Source organism: Macaca mulatta, chromosome 4, assembly GCF_049350105.2.
Source record: "Macaca mulatta isolate MMU2019108-1 chromosome 4, T2T-MMU8v2.0, whole genome shotgun sequence".
NCBI classification, from domain to species: Eukaryota; Metazoa; Chordata; class Mammalia; order Primates; family Cercopithecidae; genus Macaca; species Macaca mulatta.
Window position 1 is genome coordinate 157,918,344 of NC_133409.1, and position 23,627 is coordinate 157,941,970.

At 41.1% G+C, this 23,627-nt stretch overlaps 1 protein-coding gene and 1 pseudogene across 21 annotated transcripts in view; one reads left to right on the forward strand and one right to left on the reverse strand.

Moving 5' to 3' along the window:
* The window catches only part of CMAH (cytidine monophospho-N-acetylneuraminic acid hydroxylase), a 362,762-nt gene that overhangs the window by 256,551 nt on the left and 82,584 nt on the right, over window positions 1–23,627 (forward strand). For 9 of the 21 annotated variants that reach the window (XM_077998309.1, XM_077998298.1, XM_077998326.1 and 6 more), the window contains 2 exons: window positions 16,210–16,302; window positions 17,170–17,229. In XM_077998309.1, coding sequence (XP_077854435.1) covers window positions 17,219–17,229 — 11 coding nt within the window. In that variant the 5' untranslated portion in view covers window positions 16,210–16,302; window positions 17,170–17,218. Of the gene's footprint in view, window positions 1–16,204; window positions 16,303–17,087; window positions 17,230–23,627 lie in introns of those variants that run through there. The other 12 variants (XM_077998300.1, XM_077998313.1, XM_077998316.1 and 9 more) reach the window with 3 other exon arrangements.
* Window positions 1,385–2,033, reverse strand: LOC144340748 (ubiquitin-conjugating enzyme E2 D2 pseudogene; annotated as a pseudogene).

The window sequence follows — 23,627 nt, forward strand, 5'->3', positions numbered from 1 at the left end:
AACAGAATTCTGTTCTGATCTTAGTTATTTCTTGTCTCCTGCTAGCTTTTAAATTTGTTTAAAACACTTCAAAAAACACTTCAAAAAAATCAATGAATCCAGGAGCTGGTGTTTTGAAAAGATAAAATAGACCACTAGCTAGATTAATAAAGGAGAAAAGAGAGAAGAATCAAATAGACACAATAAGAAATGATAAAGAGGATATCACCAGTGATCCCACAAAAATACAAACTACCATCAGAGTATTTATAAACACCTCTACACAAATAAACTAGAAATCTAGAAGAAATGGATAAATTGCTGGACACATACACCCTCCCAGTACTAAACCAGGAAGAAGCCATATCCCTGAATAGACCAATAACAAGTTCTGAAATTGAGGCAGTAATTAATAGCCTACCAACCGTATAAAACAAGGCCAGATGGATTCACAGCCAAATTCTACCAGAGGTACAAAGAGGAGCAGGTATACCATTCCTTCTGAAACTATTCCAAACAACAGAAAAACCTATCACATTTGATGTACTAATAGCTCCAATCCATATAAATGTTGTCCAGTTAAACTTAGACCTTAAAATACAGGATGTGGGTAGAGTTTAATCTGGTTGGTCATAATTTTTACCTAAGATGTAGCTCCTTTGCAATAAAATGAATACAGAAACAGCTTCAGTTCACTTTACTTTTCACAACTGTCTTGACTATAGATGGATTCTACTGATAAACAGTCTCCTACAGGTGAGTAGAGCTTTTCTCCTCCATCCAAGCACACATCATACCCACCACCCCTCACTGTTATCCAAATTTAAGTCAATGAGGAAAGCTTTTAGTCTCACACCTAGGCTATGCCTGTAGAACTGGCTTGTCACACACACACTTCTCTGCTAGGAGGCAATGTTGGTACAGATGTACAGCATTTCTAGTATGTTGTTCCAAGTATGTGCAACATGCAGCATTGCTGTATCAGGTTGTATATACAGGGCAGGGTGAGGTATGTACTCATGGAAGGCAGTAAAATGGAAATCAAAAGAACTTTTTTTTTTTTTTTTTTTTTTTTTGAGACGGAGTCTCGCTCTGTCGCCCAGGCTGGAGTGCAGTGGCGTGATCTCGGCTCACTGCAAGCTCCGCCTCCCGGGTTCACACCATTCTCCTGCCTCAGCCTCCCGAGTAGCTGGGACTACAGGCGCCCACAACCGCGCCCGGCTAATTTTTTGTATTTTTAGTAGAGACGGGGTTTCACCGTGGTCTCGATCTCCTGACCTTGTGATCTGCCCGCCTCGGCCTCCAAAAGTGCTGGGATTACAGGCGTGAGCCACCGCGCCCGGCCTTTTTTTTTTTTTTTTTTTTGAGACCGGGCCTTGCTCTGTCACCCAGGCAAGAGTGCAGTGGTACTATCATGACTCACTGCAGCCTTGAATTCCTGGACTCAAGGGTGCCTCCCACTTCAGCCTTCTGAGTAGCTGAGACCAAAGGCACATGCCATTATGCCTGGCTAATTTTTAAATTTTTTTGTAGAGACAGTGTCTCACTACATTGTCCAGGCTGCTTTTGAACTCCTGGGCCCAAGCAATCCTCCTGCTTTAGCCTCCCAAAGTATTGATATTATAGGTGTCAGCCATTATGCCCAGCCTAAAAGGACTTTCTCTTTCAGAGTGCCCCTGTCTTTATTTGTAGAGGATATTCAATTTCTTTAATTACCTGGCATACTTTGAGTCCATCCCTGAGCTATTCTGCTATACTTTTCTCTATCCTTTCTGTAGATCTCAGCAACCTCAGTCACTAGAGGATCATGTGGATTGGAATCACACAATAGGGAACAAATGTTCAAGGGTACTTTTGAAATAGTGCTGGAGACCACTGTGACCATAGAATATCAAAACACATTTGGATAATACATTCCTGTAAATGCAACCTTAGGGGGTTTAAAGGGGTAGTCTGTTGGGAAATGAATTGCAAGAAAAAAATTCCACGGTGATAGGGACTGTCACTTCACCTCTTATTGCAGCTTGCCAGTGGGACATGCCATCTCCAACAGGACTGGCTGAACACTCTGCTGGAACGGGGGGTCCTATGCCAGGTCATTCAATTCCTTGTGGGTTCTCTTTGGAGCTTTGGTGGGAGGCAAGTGGTGTTCCCTCCAACCCCTGGGACCAGGATGAGGACAGGGAAGGGGCAGGCGAGGGAGCCTGAGGCCACCTCCCAGCTGGAGAAAATGGGGAGTTGGGGTGAGGGGGTCCGGGGAGACAGGATGAGGGCTGGGGATGCCTGCTGAGTGGCCACCATGTTACTCTGGGCGGCCCCTTTGTGCACTGCAGCAGCTTAACTAACTTCCTTTTCTCTGGTAATATTTGTTGCTTAAAAGAGGATGGATTTATCTTTCTCTTAGTTAATATGTTAATAGTTAATATGGCTATATCAGCTTTCTCTTGGTTAGAATCTTTTTCTATATCTTTCTCATATAGTAGATACAAGCATATAAACAGGCATATTTCAGGCTCAGGTGTATAGAATTGATCATAATATTAACCATACTATTGTGGGTCTGTTTTATGTGTATATAATCTGTTGTTTTTGCTAGCTCTTGTTCATTGTGCCTTGGCTGTTTAGTTATTTTGTACCATGAGCTGCTTCATGGTTTGGAATTTTACTTACAGAAATTCTCGTTAGCTAGCTTAAAGATGGGGTCCTTCAAAGAGAATTTTCCCCTTCTTCTAGGTTTACGGGAACTGTTAGTCCAGGGGCCTCTAAATTAAATGTTCAGCAAGACTTTTCTCCAGTTCTCTCAGGTAGTGTAAATTCAAGCTACAAACACGCATAAAGACTAGATTTCTCTGGTTTTTAGTATTTAGAAGGCTGTTTCTTTTCTCGTTTCTGCTTAGCACTAAAATTTGAGCTCATAGATTTTCTTTTCTTTGGAGCTGGAGGTAAGAAGGGAGAGGTGAGGTGTTGGAGACTATTATGGGTTTATTTCTAGTTCTTTCTAAAAATAGATGGTTTAACCCATTATGATCCCAACTTTTTTTGCGGAAGATCTCCTTTTAGACACAGTTTAATTTTGCTGACCAGTAATGATTCAATGAGGGGAATTTCGCTTTCTTTTAACAGACTCCACAACGTGGGCAGACCCTGGGCTGTGTCTTCGGTGCCTTTGAGGTCATAAAATACAAAGCTCAATCTCTTCTTCCTCGCTTCTCTCATTTGACAAACGGCTGGCTCCAGGCCTCTCACAGCTTCCCTACAGTGACTCGTCTTCACTTAGTCCCTGATTTGAGAATTCCTTACTTTCTTACTTTCATGGGCTCTTTTAAGATTTTCATCAGGTTTTTTTTTTTTTTTTCAGTTGTTTTAAATAAGAGAATCTGTTGATGTATTTAGCTCACCACGTTACTGGAAACAGTCTAAATTTAGTAGATCACACTTCAAACTCTGTTGAATTGCTTCTTTATGCTTTTTCCTCTTAAGTGATTATATCTCAGTATATTACAGTCATGAATATTTGTTTTTTAGAAATTCCAGGATATAAATTTGTTTTTTATAAATTCCTAAATTCCAGGAAAAGACACTGGGAGGGTGGTATGCTCTGGTTGGTAAGTGGTAAACATTTTAGTTCCAAGCTTGAGTCAGCTTCTTTAAAAGGATATCACAAAGTTCTGAAACAGATACCACAGACTCCTTAAATCTGTCAGCTTGAAACTGCACATGAAACTGCCCATTTTCTATGTTTAGCTTTTATTTCCATTCAGTTTATCTTTTGCATTTACTTCTGTTGTTTATATTTCTGCTTTAGTAGCTTTCTTCCAAAATCAAAATCATACAAACAAGCTGTAGTGAGTTGAGTGCCCCCGTCCCCAAAGCTATGTTCACCCGGAACCTCTGAATCTGACCTTATTTGGGAAAAGGAACTTTGCAGATATAATTAGGCTAGGAATCTCAGGATGAAATCACCCTGGATTATCTGGGTGGGACCTAAATCCAATGACAAAGTGTGTGTCCTTATATAAGAGGAGAAGACACAGGGAAGAAAAAAAAAAACCAGAAAAGATGATGTGAAGATGGAGGTGAATAAGGCAATGCATCTATAAGCAAAAGAATGCTGAGGATTTCTAGCACCCACCAGAAGCTAGGAGAAAAGCCAAACCAGGTTCTCTCCCAGAGCCTCTGGAAGGAGTCCACCCTGCTGCCACCTTGATACCATGTTCTGGCCTCTTGAATTGTGAGAGAATAAATTTCTATTGCTTTTTTAAGGCATTCCATATGCGGTCATCTGCTATGGCACCTTCAGGAAACTAATCTACAAATTTATAAATTCCCTCTGCCCTAGTAATTTTTAAAAGTTTGCAATCTAGTTTTCCATCAAGCATGATCAAAGAATGACAGTCAGATGAGAGAACTGGATTAGAACATCTCTGGAGGCTGCATTTCAAGAGTTTCCTGGTTGTGAGGATCAAATACACTGTGTGTGCTTAAAGCATTTAACAAATGTGAGAGCTTCCGTAAGATGACCATTGCTTTTTTAAGAAGTCCAGCACTCATGCTCAGTGCCGACCATCAGCTCCCGCTTTGTTCTCAACCACAGCAGTGGTTTTAATGTTTGACGCTTCCACCTGTCTTTCCTTTACCCCCTGCCCCTCCTCCTTCATACACACTGAAATTAGCTCTCTGAAACTTCTCAGAGCAAGTCTGAATTTTGTAGAGAAGTAGTTTTTTTCCAATGAAGAGTAGCAACAGAACAAATAGCCCCTGGAATGTGTCTACCAAATTACAATGCCCCTCGCCCCAACAATTTTGGATACTTTGTCATCATAGCAGCTCTCTGAGATAGGTATTGTCATGAACATTTTATATATAAGGATAGTTTTTCTCCAGTTAGAATCGAAGAACTGGAGTTGGAGGGAAGTTTGGAATTGCTAGCCTGTTTCATCAATTAATTAATTAAACAATTTTTGAGTAAATATAATGTACTAGACTCTAAGATGCTCTGGGTATTCAAATATAATCAGTCTATTCCAGGTGTCATGTGCTGATAAGCGAAATAATATATCACTACTAGCAATAGTGTAGCAATTTTATAGCACTAATAAATTTGAAATTTTAAACCATTATTATAAGTAGGAATTTTTTATACACCACAAGTGAAACAGTATAAATCAATAAAAATGTGTTCTAAAGCCCTACTTATGGTTGTTATAAAGTAAACTGAGGCACAATAAAATTTTAGAGTTTATCTGAGGAAACAATGATTCATGAATGGGACAGCTCCAAACCAGAAGTGGCTTAGGAGCTCCATGGAGGGAACACAAGAGGGCAGCTTTTATAGGGTGAACACAGAAGTAAAGCAAATAAAATATTTGATTGGTTACAGTTAAACCTACAGAGAGCCTTATTTGGTCTATCCCTTTGGAAAGCCCCTAGTTACATAGGTTTATTGGCTACTTCAGATTGGCTGAGCATTTATAAAATATAGCTCAAGTTTCTCTTATGCTTGTAAATCAAGCAAGGTTAGGATGAGGCATAACCAGTTTTGTCTGCTCAAGGATTCTTCAGGCCTGGTTTTCATTTTGCTTACTTTAACATTTTAGTACCTATAAATTTACTTCTTTCTTTTTAACTGCTGCATAGTATTCCACAGAAGAATGTACCATAATGTATTTGCTCATTCCTCTGTTGATGTTACCAATATTTTGTTGCAATGGACATCTTTTTGTATAAATGCCAAAGTATTTCTTTAGAAAAAGAAATACTTTAGAAGTAGAATTGGTGAGTCAAAGGATATTCACATTTAAAAGTTATTATATAGATTACAGATGGTCCTGACTTACAATGGTCCAACTTATTATTTTTCAACTTTATACAATGATGTGAAAGTGATGCATATTTAATAGAACCTGTGCTTTGAATTTGAATTTTGGTCTTTTTCCAGAGCTCTGGTGGTAAGTAGTATGATACTCTTACCTCATATATTCAACATTTATTATAAAATGGATTTTAAATTAGATGATTTTGCCTAACTGTAGGCTAGTGTAGTTGTTCTGAGCATGTTAAAGCTAGGCTAAGCTATGATGTTCAGTAGGTTAGGTGTATTAAATGCATTTTTGACTGAAGATTATTTTCAACTTACAATAGTTTTATCAGAACACAACCTATTGTAAGTCAAGGAGCATCTGTGTGTAGATACTGTCAAATTGCTAAAAACACTCTATCGATTTTTGTTCCTATCAGTATTATGAGCATATACTTTTTTCAAAGTCCTCACACAATATCATTCATCATTAAAATTCTGTCACTACAAAGGTAGAAAAATGACTCAATGTTATTTTAATTGGTTTGTGGGGAGGGCAGAAGAGCAGGTTAAGGGAGACTTTCACTTTGTTTCTTCACATCTAATGGGAGACAAATCTGCATGACCTGGCCTTAGGTGGACTGAGCCAGTCTGAGACAGGGCTGCAAAGCCTTTGGCAGATGTCAGCATTCTTGAAACACAGAGGCTCTTCAAGGCTGTTTCTAGTGAAATTTTAAAATTGTGGTTTAAAAACAAGGATTACTAATTGCATTGATATTAATATAGCCAAGACTTGCTCTTTTTTGTTTAATGAATACATGGTGTATCTTTTCCCCTTTCTTTTGCTTTCAAGCCACCTGTGTAATTGAAGTTGAAGTGAATTTCTTATAGATAGCATATTGTTGGAACATGTTTTTATTTTTATCCCCTCTGCAAATTTCTGTTTTTTAATTCGTATATTTAGACCACTTACATTTAAGGGAATTGTTGATATGTTAGGACTTATATCTGCCCCCCTACTTTTTCTTTTTGTTTCCTCTATTTCCTGTTCCTCTGCCTCTCTTTTTTGTACCTTCCTGTGGGTTACTTGAACATGTTTCAGGATTCAATCTTAATTTATTTGTTTTATGTTTTTAAATTGTAAGAGGGAGGATCTAGGAGGAATGGGGCTTTCCATCATGGCTGGAGCTGGAAGTTGTTGAGTAATTATTTTTTATTGTCATAAAATGTACATAACACAAACTTCATCACCTTAGGCATTCTAAAGTGTGCGATCAGTGTCTGTGTAGGGAGAAACTCTCTCAAACTGTGTCTTCACTCTCACACGACAACAATCAACACAGAAGACTTCTATGACCAAATATGTTGGGGGTTGGTTGCCACGCTTTAAGCAGTGGACACCAGCCAAAGGTCCTCCAATTCAATTCTTACACTATCTACCTAGAGATGGCGTCAGACCCCATGAGTTGGGTCTCAGTCCCCAAGACTGTCTGCTCTATACCAATTGCAAGTCTGGGCCTCTGAAACTTCTGACAAACTAGCTTGAAGTTAAGGTTCCCAGGAATTCCCTCTTTGGGTTTGATTAATTTTCTAGAGCAGCTCACAGAATTCAGGGAAACACTTACATTTACTTGTTTATTATAAGGAATATTACTAAGAATACAGATGAAGAAACATGTAGGGAGAGGCATAGGAGAAGGAATGCAGAGTTCCATGCCCTCCCTGGGCTCCACCCTCCAGGAGCCTCCATGTGTTCAGCTATCTGGAAGCTCGCTGAACCCAGTCCTCTTGGATTTTTATGGAAACTTCATGACATCAGCATTCCTTCCCCCAGGGTACAAGGCGAAACCCTCATGGGGGAGACTCTTAAGACCCACAATCAGAAAGACAGGGAACATTAGAATCCTGCCTTGGGTCAGGTAAAAGGAATGCAGGAGAGAGGTTATTTCCTGAGGCCTGCCTCTGAGACCTAACACACCCAGCATTATAACAAAAGACTGTAACAAGGGATATGGGAGTTATGAACCAGGAACTGTGAAGGAGAACATCATCGACTGTGCCAGATGGAGCTCAGATTTCCGGGCAGGGGCTGACTAAAATGCATTATTTGAATATCATGATGCAGAAGATAGCTAGCTAGCTAGCTAGATGAAAACAAATATGTATATTTTCTATAATGTTCTATAACACGAGAAGTTTCTCAAACATTTATTTATATTGTTTGTTTATTCCCAAATATTTATATTTCCCAAATACGACAGCAAGGAGATTGAGAAATCACAAAGGACAGATGAGAGCAATGTTGCTTAATGCCACAGAACAGGATATCATTTCAAGGAGTTACTCAAAGTGCTTCACTTCTGCCATTATGAACTCCTAAGCCCCTCAGCAGTGTGGGTGGTTGCGGGGAGGTGTTGAGGTTAGCAGCACCCACAGGCTTCTCTTCACACAGGATATGCTATGTAGTGAATCGGTGTCAAGACTGGAGGAAGGCAAGGGTTTCCAGAACACCACCTCAGGCCGTGGTTTGGAGTCGTCTCATTGAAGTTTACAGATTCACAAGTCACAGATACTGTGCACATGTACTCTAGAACTTAAAGTATTAAAAAAAGAAAAAAAAGTCACAGATAATTAGGAGGCATTGAAATAGAGACCTGGTTTCTTTTTTTCTTTTTTTTGAGATGGAATCTCACTCTGTCACCCAAGCCGTGCACCCAAGAGTGCAGTGGTGAGATCTCCGCTCAACCTCTGCCTCCTAGGTTCAAGTGATTTTTCTGCCTCAGCCTCTCAAGTAGCTGGGACTACAGGTGCACCCCACCTCACCTGGCTAATTTTTGTATTTTTAGTAGAGACGGGTTTCACCACATTGGCCAGGCTGGTCTCAAACTCCTGACCTCATAATCTGCCTGCCTCAGCCCTCCCAAGTGCTAGGATTACAGGCGTGAGCCACTGTACTGTGCCCAGCTGACCCCATTTCTACGACTAGTTTAGCCACAAAGTAGACATGTAACCCGAGGAAAGTGACTTAACCTCCTAGGGCCTCAGCTTCCCATGTTACACACCCCTGGGTGGGGATGACAGGAGGTGTGGCGGGGTTGAGCTGGATAATATAAGGTTCCTTTCTGCTGTAGACATTTATGAGTTAACGTTTTTTATGGATTGCTGCTGCTTTTTTTTTTTTTTTTAAATGTCAAATTCTTGTGTATATAAGGCCTTGATTCTTTCAGGTCCGGGTTGTATGGCCATGAGCTAATTCCGTATGACTTATTCTAGAAGCAATTGTTTAAGTATCCTTTACTTAGCTAAACATATGCAACATAAATTCATCTAATATAACGTATGTTCTCTCATAACATGCTACTGGCCAGAGTTATTAGATTTTGTTCACACCCTAGATCCTGCTGTATTTTATAGCACTTCAGAATAACAATCATTCATTAAAAACCCTTCGACCCACCTTTGCTGTTCCTGTAAATACACCTGTCCTTTACAAGCATCTGGCTCTTTCTATCATTCTTCCTCCAGAAATCATAGTATTATAGATTTGGAAAATGCTAAGCCTTCATTTTCTTGTTATAGACTGGCTTAGGTGTCCCTCTTGATTATTCTTAATGCATTCAGTGTATTAATTCGTTTCTTCATTCATTAAAAATATGCCCCATGCCAGGTGTTGGGGACATTGCAATGAACAAGACAGGCATGGTCCCTGCTCTCATTCAGTCATGTCTAGGGGTAAAGATAAACATTGGATAAGTAATAATTGGGGTGCTGACTGTTAAGAAGAACTACAGTGCTATACAAGTTGTGGGATCATATTGGGCTTTAACCAATTCCTTGGGAATTAGATTTCTAGATGAAGTGGCATTTAAGTTGAAATCTGAGTAGTGAGTAGGAGTTAGCCAGGCAAAGATGAGGAGGGGGGAACCACTCCAAGCTGAGAGAACAGCTGAAATGAGAAAGTCCATGGAATATTTTTTTTTACTATGAGAAGATCACACTGGCCAGAATAGAGAGAGGGCTGGGGAGGGTGATTTGACCTGAGTCCATAGAGGTAAGCACAAATCAGACCAGGATGCTTATGGCACGCCATACTAAGGATTTTGAACTTTATCCTCATGGAAGTTGGAAATCATTAAGAGTTTAAAGAGAAATATGATCAAATCTGATATTTTAAATAAAGCTCATTTGGCTGTGATGTGGCAAGTGGGCTGGAGGCAGGGTGGTAAGAAGAGACACAGGACGTTCAGTTGGGACATTCCTGCTGTGGTTCAGATGAGAGCTATGTGGGCTTGGACTAGGGCAGTGCGTCTGCTTCAAGGGGAAAGGGTTTGGTGTTTTGTGGAATTTGGGGAATGAGGGAGGAAGAAGGGTCAAGAATGGTTTCATGAAGCCCAAGGGGAGAGTGTTTTTAAAATGAGGACTTCATCAACTGTGCCAGATGGAGCTGAGATGTCTAGGAAGGGGCTGACTACACTAGAATGCATTATTTGAATATCATGATGGGAAAGATTTTTTTTTTTGAAACGGACTCTTGCTCTGTTGCCCATACTGGAGTACAGTGGCGTGATCTTGGCTCACTGCAACCTCTACCTCCCGGGTTCAAGTGGTTCTCCTGCCTCAGCCTCCCGAGTAGCTGGGACTACAGGCGTGCACCACTATGCCTGGCTAATTTCTTGTATTTTTAGTAGAGATGGGGTTTCACCATGTTGGCCAGCCTGGTCTCGAACTCCTGGCCTCAAGTGATCGCCCACCTTGGTCTCCCAAAGTGCTGGGATTACAGGTGTGAGCTACCACACCCACCCAGGAAGATATTTTTGACTTCAGGAAGAATACTTTTGGTGGAATGATGCGGGTGAAAGCCATACTGTGTGGCTTAAGGAGTGAATGGAAGGAAGAGGAGGAGAGAGAGGGAGAGAGAATACACCTCTTTCCAGAAGTTTGGCTCTGAAAGTAAAGAGAAGGGGTTAATACTAGAGGGTAATATTGAAAGAATTGTAGTTTTATAGGTGTTTTTCTGTGTTTGTTTTTTTGTTTTGAGGCAGAGTCTCACTCCATCACCAGGCTGGAGTACAGTGGCATGATCTTGGCTCACTGCAGCCTCCGCCTCCTGGGTTCAAGCAATTCTCCTGCCTCAGCCTCCCTAGTAGCTGGGACTACAGGTGCACGCCGCCACGCCTGGCTAATTTTTTGTATTTTTAGTAGAGATGGGATTTCACCATGTTGGCCAAGATGGTCTTGATCTCCTAACCTTGTGATCCACCCACCTCGGCCTCCCAAAGTGCTGGGATTACAGGAGTGAGCCACCACACCCAGCCAGTTTTACAGTTTTTAAAATGGGAGAAGCTTGCACATATTTAGATGCTAAAGGAAGGAACAGATAGGAAAGATTTAAGAATCAGGAGACAAAGAGACAATAGCTTAAGGTTCCCAAGACTATGGGGTAGAGGAGAATGCTTAGAACTAAGATGGAGGAATTGGTCACTTGTCACATTTGCTGACATTTTACTGACATTTTCTGGCTGGATGTCTGTCTCCTCACCAGGCTGTAACCTCCTGAAGGTGAAGGCTGAAATCGTATTTGATTTTATACCCTAGCACTTACCGTAGGACTTAGCACAATAACGTGCCCTCTGAGTGTTTGGCTGGGCTGATGTGTCACTTGTGGTAGGAAGGTCTCCACAACTGTGTTCCCTTAAGGATATAGACCGAAGGCCTTGAAAGCTTAGGAAGCTGGGGATTTACTTGAGGTAGGGCTTCTTGGATAGATTTTTTTAAATGAGAACTATGGAATGGCAAAGTTGTCTGGCCTGTTAGGTTAGTAACTTCGGCTGTTTATGCCTGATCCAAAGGCCTAGGCTAAAATTAGTCATGGTAGAGGTAAAAAGCAACGTACAACATGCAAGTCAAGAACTACCACAATGAATTCCCTCCTTCTTGGCTATCTCCTTGGTCTAGAAAGAAAGATGAACCCCACAGCAGCACTCCACAAGAAGAGAAACAGTGCTCACTCATTTGAGTCCACTTCTCTTCAGATCTGATGCAACTTATCTGCACAGGCCATGAATGGAACGATGAAAAGATGACCTGTAATCTTTCCCCATTCAGTTGCTGTTAAATTCAGCACAGACATAAAAATTAAGAAATTCAATGAAACAATTATGTTGCATTCGTATTTTTCTCCTGCACTGCCATTAATATTGGTTGGTAAAAATTATTCCATACTTATTTCCAGGAAATTTGAAAAGACTTAAAACTGCCTGATACTTTGGTGATATTATTCCAGGAATGAGAAAATGAGACAGAAATGGTCTGTGGATGTTTTCAGGAAGGCAAAATGGCAAAGGAGAGCTAGATTAAAAGGTGTTACAAAAGCAAACTAGTTAATACTTCCAAGAAATGAATATGCTAAGATGTTGTTTGCTAATCAGCATTTATTAAACATTTACTGTGTGCCACTGATCTAGGCTCTTGGCCGGATATGAGCAACGAAAAGAAGGTAGTATAGTGCTTGACTTCCAAAATCTAGTGCAGTCCTAGAATGAATTCAGGTTTCACTAAGGCTACTTAGGGAGGAAGTTCTCTATGTTCTAGCAATTAATGCAGGCACCCACATAAAGACTCAGTGGTGAATGGGTGGGAAGAATGATTTTTATTCATCAGCACAATATCTTAAAAATCCCAGGGTAGCCTTCTTTGATAAAAGACAGTACATGACTTGAAAGGCTTAAGAGGGGTCCTCTACTGCCCATTATGGATTTCTGTTTTGAGACTTGGATGTTCTAAAGTGCTTGCAGAGGAGATTCTGAGGCCCACCAGTAGCCTAAAAAACTCCAGGCCTCACTGCCCCCACTCCTGGGTGGAACACAGAAGTAGAAGATGCTATTCAGCTCAGTGACCCTGCCCACGATGCACTTGACCCTGTGAATGCCTGTGGCCGTTCAGGTTAGTTCGTCTTCCTTCCTCTCCCACACCATGGAGATACAGGAAAAGAAGGAGGATAAGTGTTTTTTGTGTCTTTCTCTAGTGCTGACATTAGAACTTGAGGCTCCAGCCTTGCACGAGGCCCGATGGGCTGAGGTTTCTATGCTGGGTTTTTCGAGATCTCTCCAGACCCTTCCGGCAAATTCCTCTTTTGACTCGAGGAGGTTTTGGAAACAAATGAGTAAGACAGACATAGTCTCTGTAATAAGAGAAGAATGGTGAGTCAAGGATGCCTGGAAAACAGCAATAGCTAAGGTCAGGCAGAAGAAAAGGAAAAAAAAAAAAAAAAAAAAAAGACAAAGCAAAAAGGGCTCTGGAGGCACAGGAGAATCTGGAGAGCTGAAAGCTTCAATAACGAGGTAGCCACAGTCCTGAGTGTGATAAGGAGCACCAATAAGGTAAGGGCTGACACGGCTTTTTGGGATTCACTGTGTGGAGGTCACTGGTGGCCTTTGTGACCTCCTGGATTGTCATAGAGGAATAAAGTTAAGAAGTGGAGAGGAGGAATAAGGGAAACAAAGAAACTTGGCAGATGAATAAAAAGGATAATTGCTAGAAGAGCAATTATCTCAGGTAGATTTCTATTAGGACGCTGTTTCAAGGTCTGGAAAAAAGGTGTGCTGTGTGGGCGAGAGTATCTAAAACCTTTACCAGAGAAGGCTGGAGGGCCTCTTTGGGAGATGAAGCTCTCTATTAGCTGGAGATTCAACAAAGACTCTGAGGCTGAGAGGACCAGTATACTGTGGAACTGATTTCTGAGACCACAGTTGGAAATTGTGTGTTCAGAGTCCTTACAAGTCTGAAAAGGCCTTTGTTTTACAGCCACACTTGAATCACCATTTGGCCGTAGAATTCTCCCTCAGAATTCTGTAAACATCACCCCATTGGGTCTCCTGGCACTTCATTTCCAAATGAGACGGCAATGTCCACTGGTTTATTTGCCCTTGGTGGACACCTGATTTTGGTGAAGGGGTTGGGGTGTCTTTTGTTGGGAGAAGTGAGTGTGAGGAGGGTTGGGGAGTGGTCTGGAAGTTTGTAGGATTTCTTGTAGGATTCTTTTCTGTCATTTATAAGTTTCATCAGATTATCTGTAATATGACTTTTTTCAGTATTCCTGCCCAACAATCCTTAGATTCTTTCAATATGAAATCTAGATTTTCTTCTATTGAGAAAAATGTTAACTTATTCTTGATCATTCCTTCATTTGTTTTCTGGAATTTCTGTTACGTAGAAGTTATATATTATTCTTCCTATTTCTTAATTTTCTTTCATAACTTCTCTTTTAGGAGATTCCTTAAATTGGTTATCTGTTTCACAGATGCCAGGTTTGGTTTTTGGCATATGATTCTGCTACTTAAGGCCTCCACTGTTTTTTCGTTTTGGCGCCCATGATTTTATTGGAAAAATCCTTTTGTTCTCTCATTACCCCTTTTCATTTATGTGACACCTTCCTGAAAATTACCCCTCCCTTTGAGATTTAAATAAAATGTCTGGGTCTTCATCCCATTCTTGATGGGAAATTTAATGCCTCCCCTAACTTGTGTTTTTGATTTTTTTTTTTCTTTTCAATTCCAGGATGTTTTGTATTTGGTCCCCACCTAGGTCCAATTTTCTTTGTCCTCGATTTCCTAATTGTACCTCTTCTTATAGTCTGTTCTTATAGTTTGTCCTGGTGCAGACATAGAACACACCTTTTTCCTTTGTGTTCCCCAGATGGCATTCTTCAGCACACTTTGCTAAAAGTCTGAGGTAGTGAAAAGGGTGGCGTCACCGCTCTCCAGAGAGCTTTCATGTGTTTTGAAAAGTCCTCCATCTGCCCCATTACCAGGGATTTGTCACCTACCACCTTACTAACAGGGCTCCTCTCCTGCTCTGTTGAAAGGAAGAGTCACTAATGGATGCTAGCAGGGTTTAATACCTAGGTGATGGGAAGGTCTGTGCAGCAACCTGCCATGGCACATGTTTACCTATGTAACAAACCTGCACATCCTGCACATGTACCCCTGAACTTAAAAGTTGGAAATCAAAAAAGAGAAAGGGTCCTCTGTTCTCTGCCTTTTTTTATCTTCCTGTTTTCAGACAGAACTCCCTTTACCTGAATTCTAAAGTTCTCTTTGTTTCTATCTGATATTTAAGTCAAAAAGATGTTACCACACCTGTTCTCCCCTTCAGAGAATTCAGGTTCCTGCTCTTATAATCCCTTTTTATGCCTTGATGCATTAAATTTCTTTCTCTGAAAATTCTTCCTTGTTTTCTTTACTAAATCTACTTGCGGAAAGGTATCTTTGCCCTAATTGTTCAGTTTGTGATTATTTCTGGCAGCTAATTTTCCCCATGTGTCTAATGTTTCTTGTATAAGAGAAAATGGATGGCTTTTATTTCTAATCAGAGGTCTATTTTGCTCAACATTGGCAACTCCTGTGGGTTCCCTAAGCAATTGTGCATGTCAGGGTTCAGTTCTTTCTGGTGGTTTCCTGCTTTCTTTTCCTATGTGAGACTTATGTAGAATTTATTTAACATGCAATAAATATGCACCCTCCAGCAATAAAATATGCACATAACATGAAATATGTTTACAATATGGAAAATCCCACAATCATAATGGTAGGAGAAAGGCCAGATACAAAAGAGCATATGATTTCATCTATACAAAATTTAAGAGTAGGTATAACCAGTCTATGGTGATACAGATTAGAGGAGTGGCTATCAATTGAGTGGATGTTGATTGGGAAGGAGTTAGCTGGAGTCCTAGAAATGTTCTATATCTTGATGTGGGAGGTAGTTACATGAATGTATACCTGTGTAAAAAGTCATAGAGCTATACATTCAAGATTAGTGCATGTTACTGTATGTAAGTTATACCTCGCTTTAAAAAATGTCATGTGATGTCGTCTAGAACTAGGGAAGGAAGAATTTGAGAGACCTTCTTGATTTGGAGAGGAAAAGAATACTTTTGAGGGCAGGTGTTACTTAGAAGAATTTACTAAAAATACAAAAAAAAAAACTTAGCCGGGCGAGGTGGCAGGCGCCTGTAGTCCCAGCTACTCAGGAGGCTGAGGCAGGAGAATGGCGTGAACCCGGGAGGCGGAGCTTGCAGTGAGCTGAGATCCGGCCACTGCACTCCAGCCTGGGTGACAGAGCGAGACTCCGTCTCAAAAAAAAAAAAAAAAAAAAAAGAATTGCTTCACATAGCAGTCTTTTCTTCCTTTATCCTACTACCAGACATTTCTCCAACTAGAATAGATGTGGTTACAACTGTCCTCTTGCTCTTTCCTGAGAATTTGTTCAGTTGTTTCCTACACACCATTTTAAACGTTGTGGCAAATACAAGTTCAAAGTCACGTTGCCAGTGCTTCGGAAACTTACAGTCTAGTTGGAGAGACGAGACTAACATGAAAGAGAATTTAGTGTTGCTCTTTTTTTTCTTTTCTTTTTTTTTTTTTTAAGCACAGATTTTGAGGCACAGAATTCTCCAGGGATTCAGGAGAGAGTGCACTCAGTGGGAAAAGGAAGAATTGATTTTAATGAAGTGGGGAGAACTTAAGGTGAGTTTTTGAAAATACATGGGCAGGCACAATGCCAGCTAGTTCTTCACTGTATTGTGTTTGTTGAAAGAACCACAGAACACCTGCTTGCTAGAGCTGAAACAGTGGCTGGACAAGACAGGATGTTTATCAAACTGGGGAAAATAAACCAAGAGGCATACAGATGTCTCAAGAGATTTAGACTTGGGCCACTAGTCTGAGCCCTCAGGGTTGAGAAGACAGAAGTACAGTCAGGGGAGGGTAGGGATCAGAAAGGAACAGAGGCCAGACCTAAACTGTACGCCCCAGTGGGAAATACTATACAGAGGTCTTTTCTTTTATAATAAAGCAATTCTTATTATATTACAAAGAAAACCAAAATCCGTTTTTGTGACAGGATGACTCACAGAAGGATACATAAAATTAGTGAGTGATATATTAAGTTATCCTTAATATTTTCTCCTCATGCACCACATTCATGTGTCTGCAAAACATACATGTGCATTCAGGCACACATGTATGAACACACATACGCACACACACACACTTCATACTCCTGTGCTGGTGGGGAATTCGGAGTTTATCTAAAGTGCACCATCCACTTGCTAGGCTCTATGGGTGGAGCTGGAAGGGTAATAGAAAGGTTGGCAGATATATGAAGACAACTGAAATTCATATCAGCAGGCCGAGGGTTCATGTCACCAGAAGTCTGACTCGCCTGCTGTGCTCTTGCCTGCTGTGCTCTCGTAATTGCTTTTGGAAAGGTTTTCTGGCTACAATAAAATCTGATTAAATTTGTTACCAAGCAAATTGAATTGTTCAGGCTGCAGCCTTTCTAGAAGTTTTAAACATTATTTAAAAGAATATTTCAATCTCACTCCATTTCAGCTATCTCTGAGGAGCTGCTCTTGTGCTGTTTGGCCCCTGCCTACTCGGAATGGAACAAAGGTATGGTGTGCATTGTTTTTCTACTGAATTTAGGATATTTATTTTTGATGGTTTGTCTTTTCATCTTCTGTGACTAGGTATAAGAATTGAGAGTTCTTGCTGGGGGATGGGGAAGGATTTATGATGTTAAAACAATTTTCGAATATATAGTATTTGCCATCTTCGGAAACCTGATTTACAATTCACCCAGTTACTTGGGTATAGAACTTGCTTGTATCGCACCCTGCTTGCCCTTTATATTCTATCTACTTGAGCCCTCTTTGCAACCCTGTCCACTTTACCCAACACCCTTATCAGCAACACTGCCTTTTCTGTATACTTCCCTTATTTTTTTCTCTGGCCGCTAGCAGATCTTGTTTTTGGAGCTTTCCTTCTGTCAAGACATTACTTACTGCTTTGCTCAGGTCTCAGAAAGCTTTGGGATCCAGAGAGATACTAAAGGATTGGGGCTGAAAAGGCATGGGAGACTCAGGGTTTGAACTTGAGGGGTGCTATGGACTAAATGGTACACTGAATTCATGGATCAAAAGTTCAGTCAGTCTTAAAGCTCCAATCAATACAGTGTTGACTACTTCATGGGGTAAGTAAGATTTTTGTGGGCTGGTTAGAACTTACTTGCCATTTGCAACTTGTTTTTATGGGAAAATATCAAGTGCAGTATAAAATAAACATTTAGACCACTACCTAGTCATAAAGGGGGGGTGCTTTCTGTAGTATATTTAATTAAACACATACTATTATAACACTTTGCTAAATTCTAGTTCTCAAGTAAATATAAAGCCATTCTAAAGATATTTTAGGAATGGTGACATGTTTAAATCTCAGGTTTATAAAAAGGGTTGTAAGAATGGCTGTTGTGGGCCATTAGTTTCAATGCTGATTTATTCTCTCAACAAATATTTGTTGAAATCCTCATGCGTGCTAGGCTATGGGGTTGCAACAGAACCCTAACACAAACATGGTTCCTTCCCCTGCATGGCTTACAGTTTTCTGGGGGACACAGATATTAATCAACCAACCTCATAATTAAAAATGAAATTATTGGCCAGGCGTGGTGGCTCACGCCTGTAATCCCAGCACTTTGGGAGGCCAAGGCGGGTGGATCATGAGGTCAGGAGATTGAGACCATCCTGGCTAACATGGTGAAACCCCGTCTCTACTAAAAATTAAAAAAAAAAAAAAAAAAAAAAAAAAATATATATATATATATAGCCAGGCATGGTGGTGGGCACCTGTAGTCCCAGCTACTCGGCAGGCTGAGGCAGGAGAATGGCGTGAACCTGGGAGGCGGAGGTGGCAGTGAGCTGACACTGCGCCACTGCACTCCAGCCTGGGGGACAGAATGAGACTCCATCTCAAAAAAAAAAAAAAAAAAAAAGACAAAAATGAAATGATCAGTTTGATAAGTGATGTGAAAGAAAAAGACGTAGTGCTGTGAGGCTGTATCACAGTGGGATTTGACCTTATATGGGGAGTCAGGGAATTCCCAGTGGGGCTACTGATTGAACTGAGACCTAAAGTATAAGGTACTGGGGGAACCTGCCCCCAATATTTCAACATAGTTTCTTTCTATTTTCCATAAGCATCAGCTGGCTGAGAAATAAAGAGACAGTACAAACAGAGGAATTTTACAGCTGGGCCGCCAGGGGTGACATCACATATTGGTAGGACTGTGATGCCCGCCTGAGTCTCAGACCAGCAAGTTTTTATGGAGGGTTTCAAAAGGGGAGGGAGTGTAAGAACAGAGAGTAGGTACACAGATCACAGGCTTCAAAGAGCAAAAAGCAGAACCACTGATAAGGGTCCAACAAAGATCAAGTGCTTCTGAGGGGAACAGGGCAAAGGGCAAAAACAGAACCACTGATAAGGGTCCAATAAAGATCACAGGGCAAAGGACAAGAGCAGGACCACTGATAAGGGTCTATGTTCAGTAGTATTGTCTTGATAAACATCTTAAACAACAGAAAACAGGGTTTGAGACCAGAGAACTGGTCTGATCACAAATTTACCAGGGAGGAATTTTCCCAACCCTAGTAAGCCTGAGGGTTCTGCAGGAGACCAGGACGTATTTCAGTCTTTATCTCAACTGCACAAGACAGACATTCCCAGAGCAGCTGTTTATAGACTTCCCGCCAGGAACACATTATTTTCCCAGGGTATTAATATTAATATTCCTTGCTAGGAAAAGAATTTAGCAATATCTTTCCAACTTGCACGTTTGTTTATAGGCTCTCTGCAAGAAGAAAAATATGGCTCTTTTTGCCTGACCCCGCAGGCAGTCAGACCTTATGGTTGTCTTCCCTTGTTTCATAAAAATCACTATTATTTATTATTCTGTTCTTTTTAAAGGTACATTGATTTCATATTGTTCAAACACACGTCAATTTGTACAGTTAACACAATCATTACAGAGGTCCTGAGGTGACGTACATCCTCAGCTTACGAAGATAACAGGATTAAGAGATTAAAGTAAAGATAGGCATAAGAAATTATAAAAGTATTATTTGGGAACTGATAAATGTTCATAAATCTTCACAGTTTTATGTTCCTGTGCCACAGCTCCAGCTGGTCCCTCCGTTTAGGGTCCCTGACTTCCCATAACAATAAGGAGAGTTAAATCTGTGAGGAAGGGATCAAAAGAGAATATTCTGAGTATAGGGTTGTACACTGAGGAAATGAAAGAAGGCCAGATGTCATTAGGAGGAAGAACATAGTACAAAATAAGCTGGAAGAAGTACATAGGGGTCATTATATATGTATCACCTCCTAGGCATGTTAGGAATTTTGCTCTTTCTCCTAGGAACAGTGACAGGAGACAAGTGAAAAAAAAGATTGATAGGGTGGAATTATTTTAAATTTCCATTTAATCTATGTTATTCTGCCTCATTCTCCATAATGTGATTATTAAGCATTGCATGCCTGTGTTAAAACATCTCATATACCCCACAGTTACACACATCTATGTACTCACAAAAATTTAAAATTAAGTAACTATGTTATTCTTGGTCATCGTGGAAAGAACAACTTAGAGAAAGAGTGAATTTAGGGTGACCAGTTAGGGGTCTATGGCAGTGGCCCAGAGGGCTATGGGAATGGCTTAGACAGGGAGGATGGTCATGAGAGAGATGTAAGAGGTAAGATTAATGGATTTGACTTAGCTATAGGGTAGGGAGACAAAAGGGAGTTGTTGAAGATAACAGGTTGTCATGAAGTACATTTGAAGGATGAGAATGAGTGAGATGCACTGAGCTGAATTTTGGATATGCTAAGTTTCAGGTGTCTTTAAGACATCCAAATACATATGTACAAAAGGTAGTTAGCTATACAGATACAACTTTGTGGCTCAAGGTCTACTCATATATGTGTTTGAGAGTCATTTGTGCTCAGGAGATAATTGAAGCCAAGAGTATGGAGGAGACTCTCTAGGGAAAAACTGTCAAATGAAGAGGTTGTAGAACTGAGCCTTGAGGAGCTACAATATTTAATGGCCAGATAGAGGAAGGATCCATCTACAAAGCAAACAAAAAAGGACTGAAAATGTAGGAAGAAAACTAGTAAGCTATTAGGTGTGCCGAAACAACAACCACAAAAAGTATACCTGGCTATAAACGAAGGGAGAAAGAGAACTAGCTGGAGGGTCTTTGGGGCTGAAATGCTTAAAAAAAAAAAAATAGAAAAAAAAAAAAAAAGGTTTGGACGGTTTAAAAAAGCAATATAATGTAGATTCCTTCTACATACCATTCATGAAATGACAATATTATAAGATAGCTGGCAAATCAGTGGTTGCCAAAGGGTATGAACAGTGGGGATGTGACTATAAAGGGTAGTCCTTGGGAGCTTCACTGAGGAAGTTTCTTGGTGGTGATAGAAGAGTTATATGTCATTTTGTTTGTTTTTTGAGATGGAGTCTCACTTTGTCAGCCAGGCTGCAGTGCAGTGGTGCAATCACAGTTCACTGCAACTTTGAAATCTGGGCCTTAAATGATCCTCCTCCCTAAGCCACCCAAGCTGTAGCTGGTACTACAGGTGTGCGCCACCACATCCTACAAGAATTATGTATCATTTTGTTCTTCACATTCCTGTCAGACACTTTATAAAACAAATGGATCCAGTAGGGAACAAACACAATCATTATGCTGACTGTAGTGAATACAGAGGGAAAGAAAAAAGGTTTGCCTTAAAGTATTTGAAACCCACTGACTGTATGAAAATGCTACTTCCAGGCACCTGGGCTGTGACTCAGATGCTGATATTAACACAACAGAAAGGTCTCAATTTAGTGACTGTCCCACATGCTCCAGCCTTCCTGATGTTATCTCTCTGTATTTTTGAAATGACAGAGTCTGAACATCTTGGACAATGATTGAGGAGGAGGATCAGAGAGCCCAGCCCGACAAAGTTAGAACAGACTTGGGTCTTGCAGGCTATGCCTGGTGAGATCTGAGTTCTTGAGAAATGTGTCACATTCAGGAGCCTGCCTTCACTTTTTCTGCTGCTTATTTTGTAATGGAAGAAACAGACCACCACTGTGTGAGAGGCGTCCTTCCTGGCTTCCCTCCTCACAGCTGTGTTTCAAAGGGGAAGAGGTCTATGAAGGTCAAGCACAGGCACAGCCAGAGCCCACAGAGTCCACTGGGACCAGCATGGGGACAGTCAGAGTCTGTGGTCCTCCTGCCTACTGCATGCCCTACACTATCTTGTGGGGGTTGGGGTGAGGTAGCTGCCGTGGGGAGGAGCACTGTGACTGAAGGAAATGTCTTTTCTCAGCTGTGGTCATGCCTAACCTCTGTCTCAAACCCAACTCTGCCTTTCCCTTGGAGTGTCCAGAAAAGACAGCAGGAGCCAAATGACAAGCCAAAGTTAGTGTGACATTTCCATGGAGTAGGGGTTGCAAAATTCCCATTGAAAAGAGGAGAAATAAAGGCCATGGAAAGAAACTCCAGGGAAATGACAGGCCTCATTCACAGACTATGTCCAGAATAAAGGAGCCCCAGGGTCAAGGATCAACAATAGGCCTGTTGGAAACTAGGGTCCCACTGGAGTCAGGAAAACAAAACAACAACAACAACATAAAAAAACAGTAGGCCTGTTGAAACTAGGGTCCCCTTGGAGTCAGGAAATAAAAAATTCAAGTCATTCACAAAAGTCTTGAAAGGCATGACAGTTTCTAACAGTTGCTAGAAATGGTACCAACTCTGGGTTCTTGGGCTGTTAATGCACAGAAATTGGCATGAGGCTGAAAGTTTCCCCAGACAAGTCTTTATTGGAACTTATCTTATACCTGGACATGAGAGGCAGCACAAGAGAGAAAGAGAATTCCCTGACTGAAGCCAGTAGGGCTTTTTTTTTTTTTTTTTTTTTTTAATTGGGCAAAGCGTGGGAATTGACTTCAGAGGTAGGGTAGGCAGGATGGGTTGGGCAAGTGTGAAGGGTAACCAGTCAGCATATCTGGTTACAGTGGTTATCTTCAATAATAGGCAACCTGGTGATCTGGCTGGCTGTAACAACAGTGTAAATCAGTGGCTCAACATTCCTTACCTATGTGGGATACTCAAAAACCTTGGTTATCTCCTAAGGCCAGTTTCCGGATTTAAGTAAAAGGCATGGTTCAAGTATTATGGCCTGAGTGAGGTAGTACTGTGGGTTTTGTGGTGAGTGGGGATGCATGAAAGAATGATCTAGTCAATATAGGCTGAAGCCTCCCAAGTAGCTGGGACTACAGGTGCCCGCCACCACGCCTGGCTAATTTTTTTGTATTTTTTTTTTTAGTAGAGACGGGGTTTCACCATGTTAGCCAGGATGGTCTCGATCCCCTGACCTCGTGATCCGCCCGCCTTGGCCTCCCAAAGTGCTGAGATTACAGGCGTGAGCCACTGCACCCAGCCAAGATTTAGTAATTCTAAGAAAGGAATTTACTTTTATTAAAATAGGTTAATAATTAAAACTTCAAAGTGCTACCCAGCCATAGAAGTTTCCTGAAGAAAGAAAACAGTCACTGGCCATATGAGGTGGAGATGGTTTCATCTGAAGCGTGGGAAAAAACAGATAGGCTTGAGCTCTTTCCTGTGGCAGGTATGGGTAAATGTGTCCCCCGCAGGGGCCTGCGCTTGCCCACAGCCCTACAGTGTCCTGCAATATAAACATTTTCTTTTCCAAGGATCTGGCGAGGTGGACACAAAGTCCAAGGCTCATAACATAGGAAGAAAAGGCGGTGGCCTGGGAGTTCCTAGCAGTCAGGTCCTCCTCATACTCCTTGTATTTCCAGGGTGGGGCACAGTGCTTCACACATAGTAGGAGCTCCAGGAATACTTCTTGAACAAAAGAACAAAGGTAAAGAGAAGAAAGGGAGTTCAGATGGACGAAAGCACATGACCAATTCAAAAAGTAGACCCCCTATG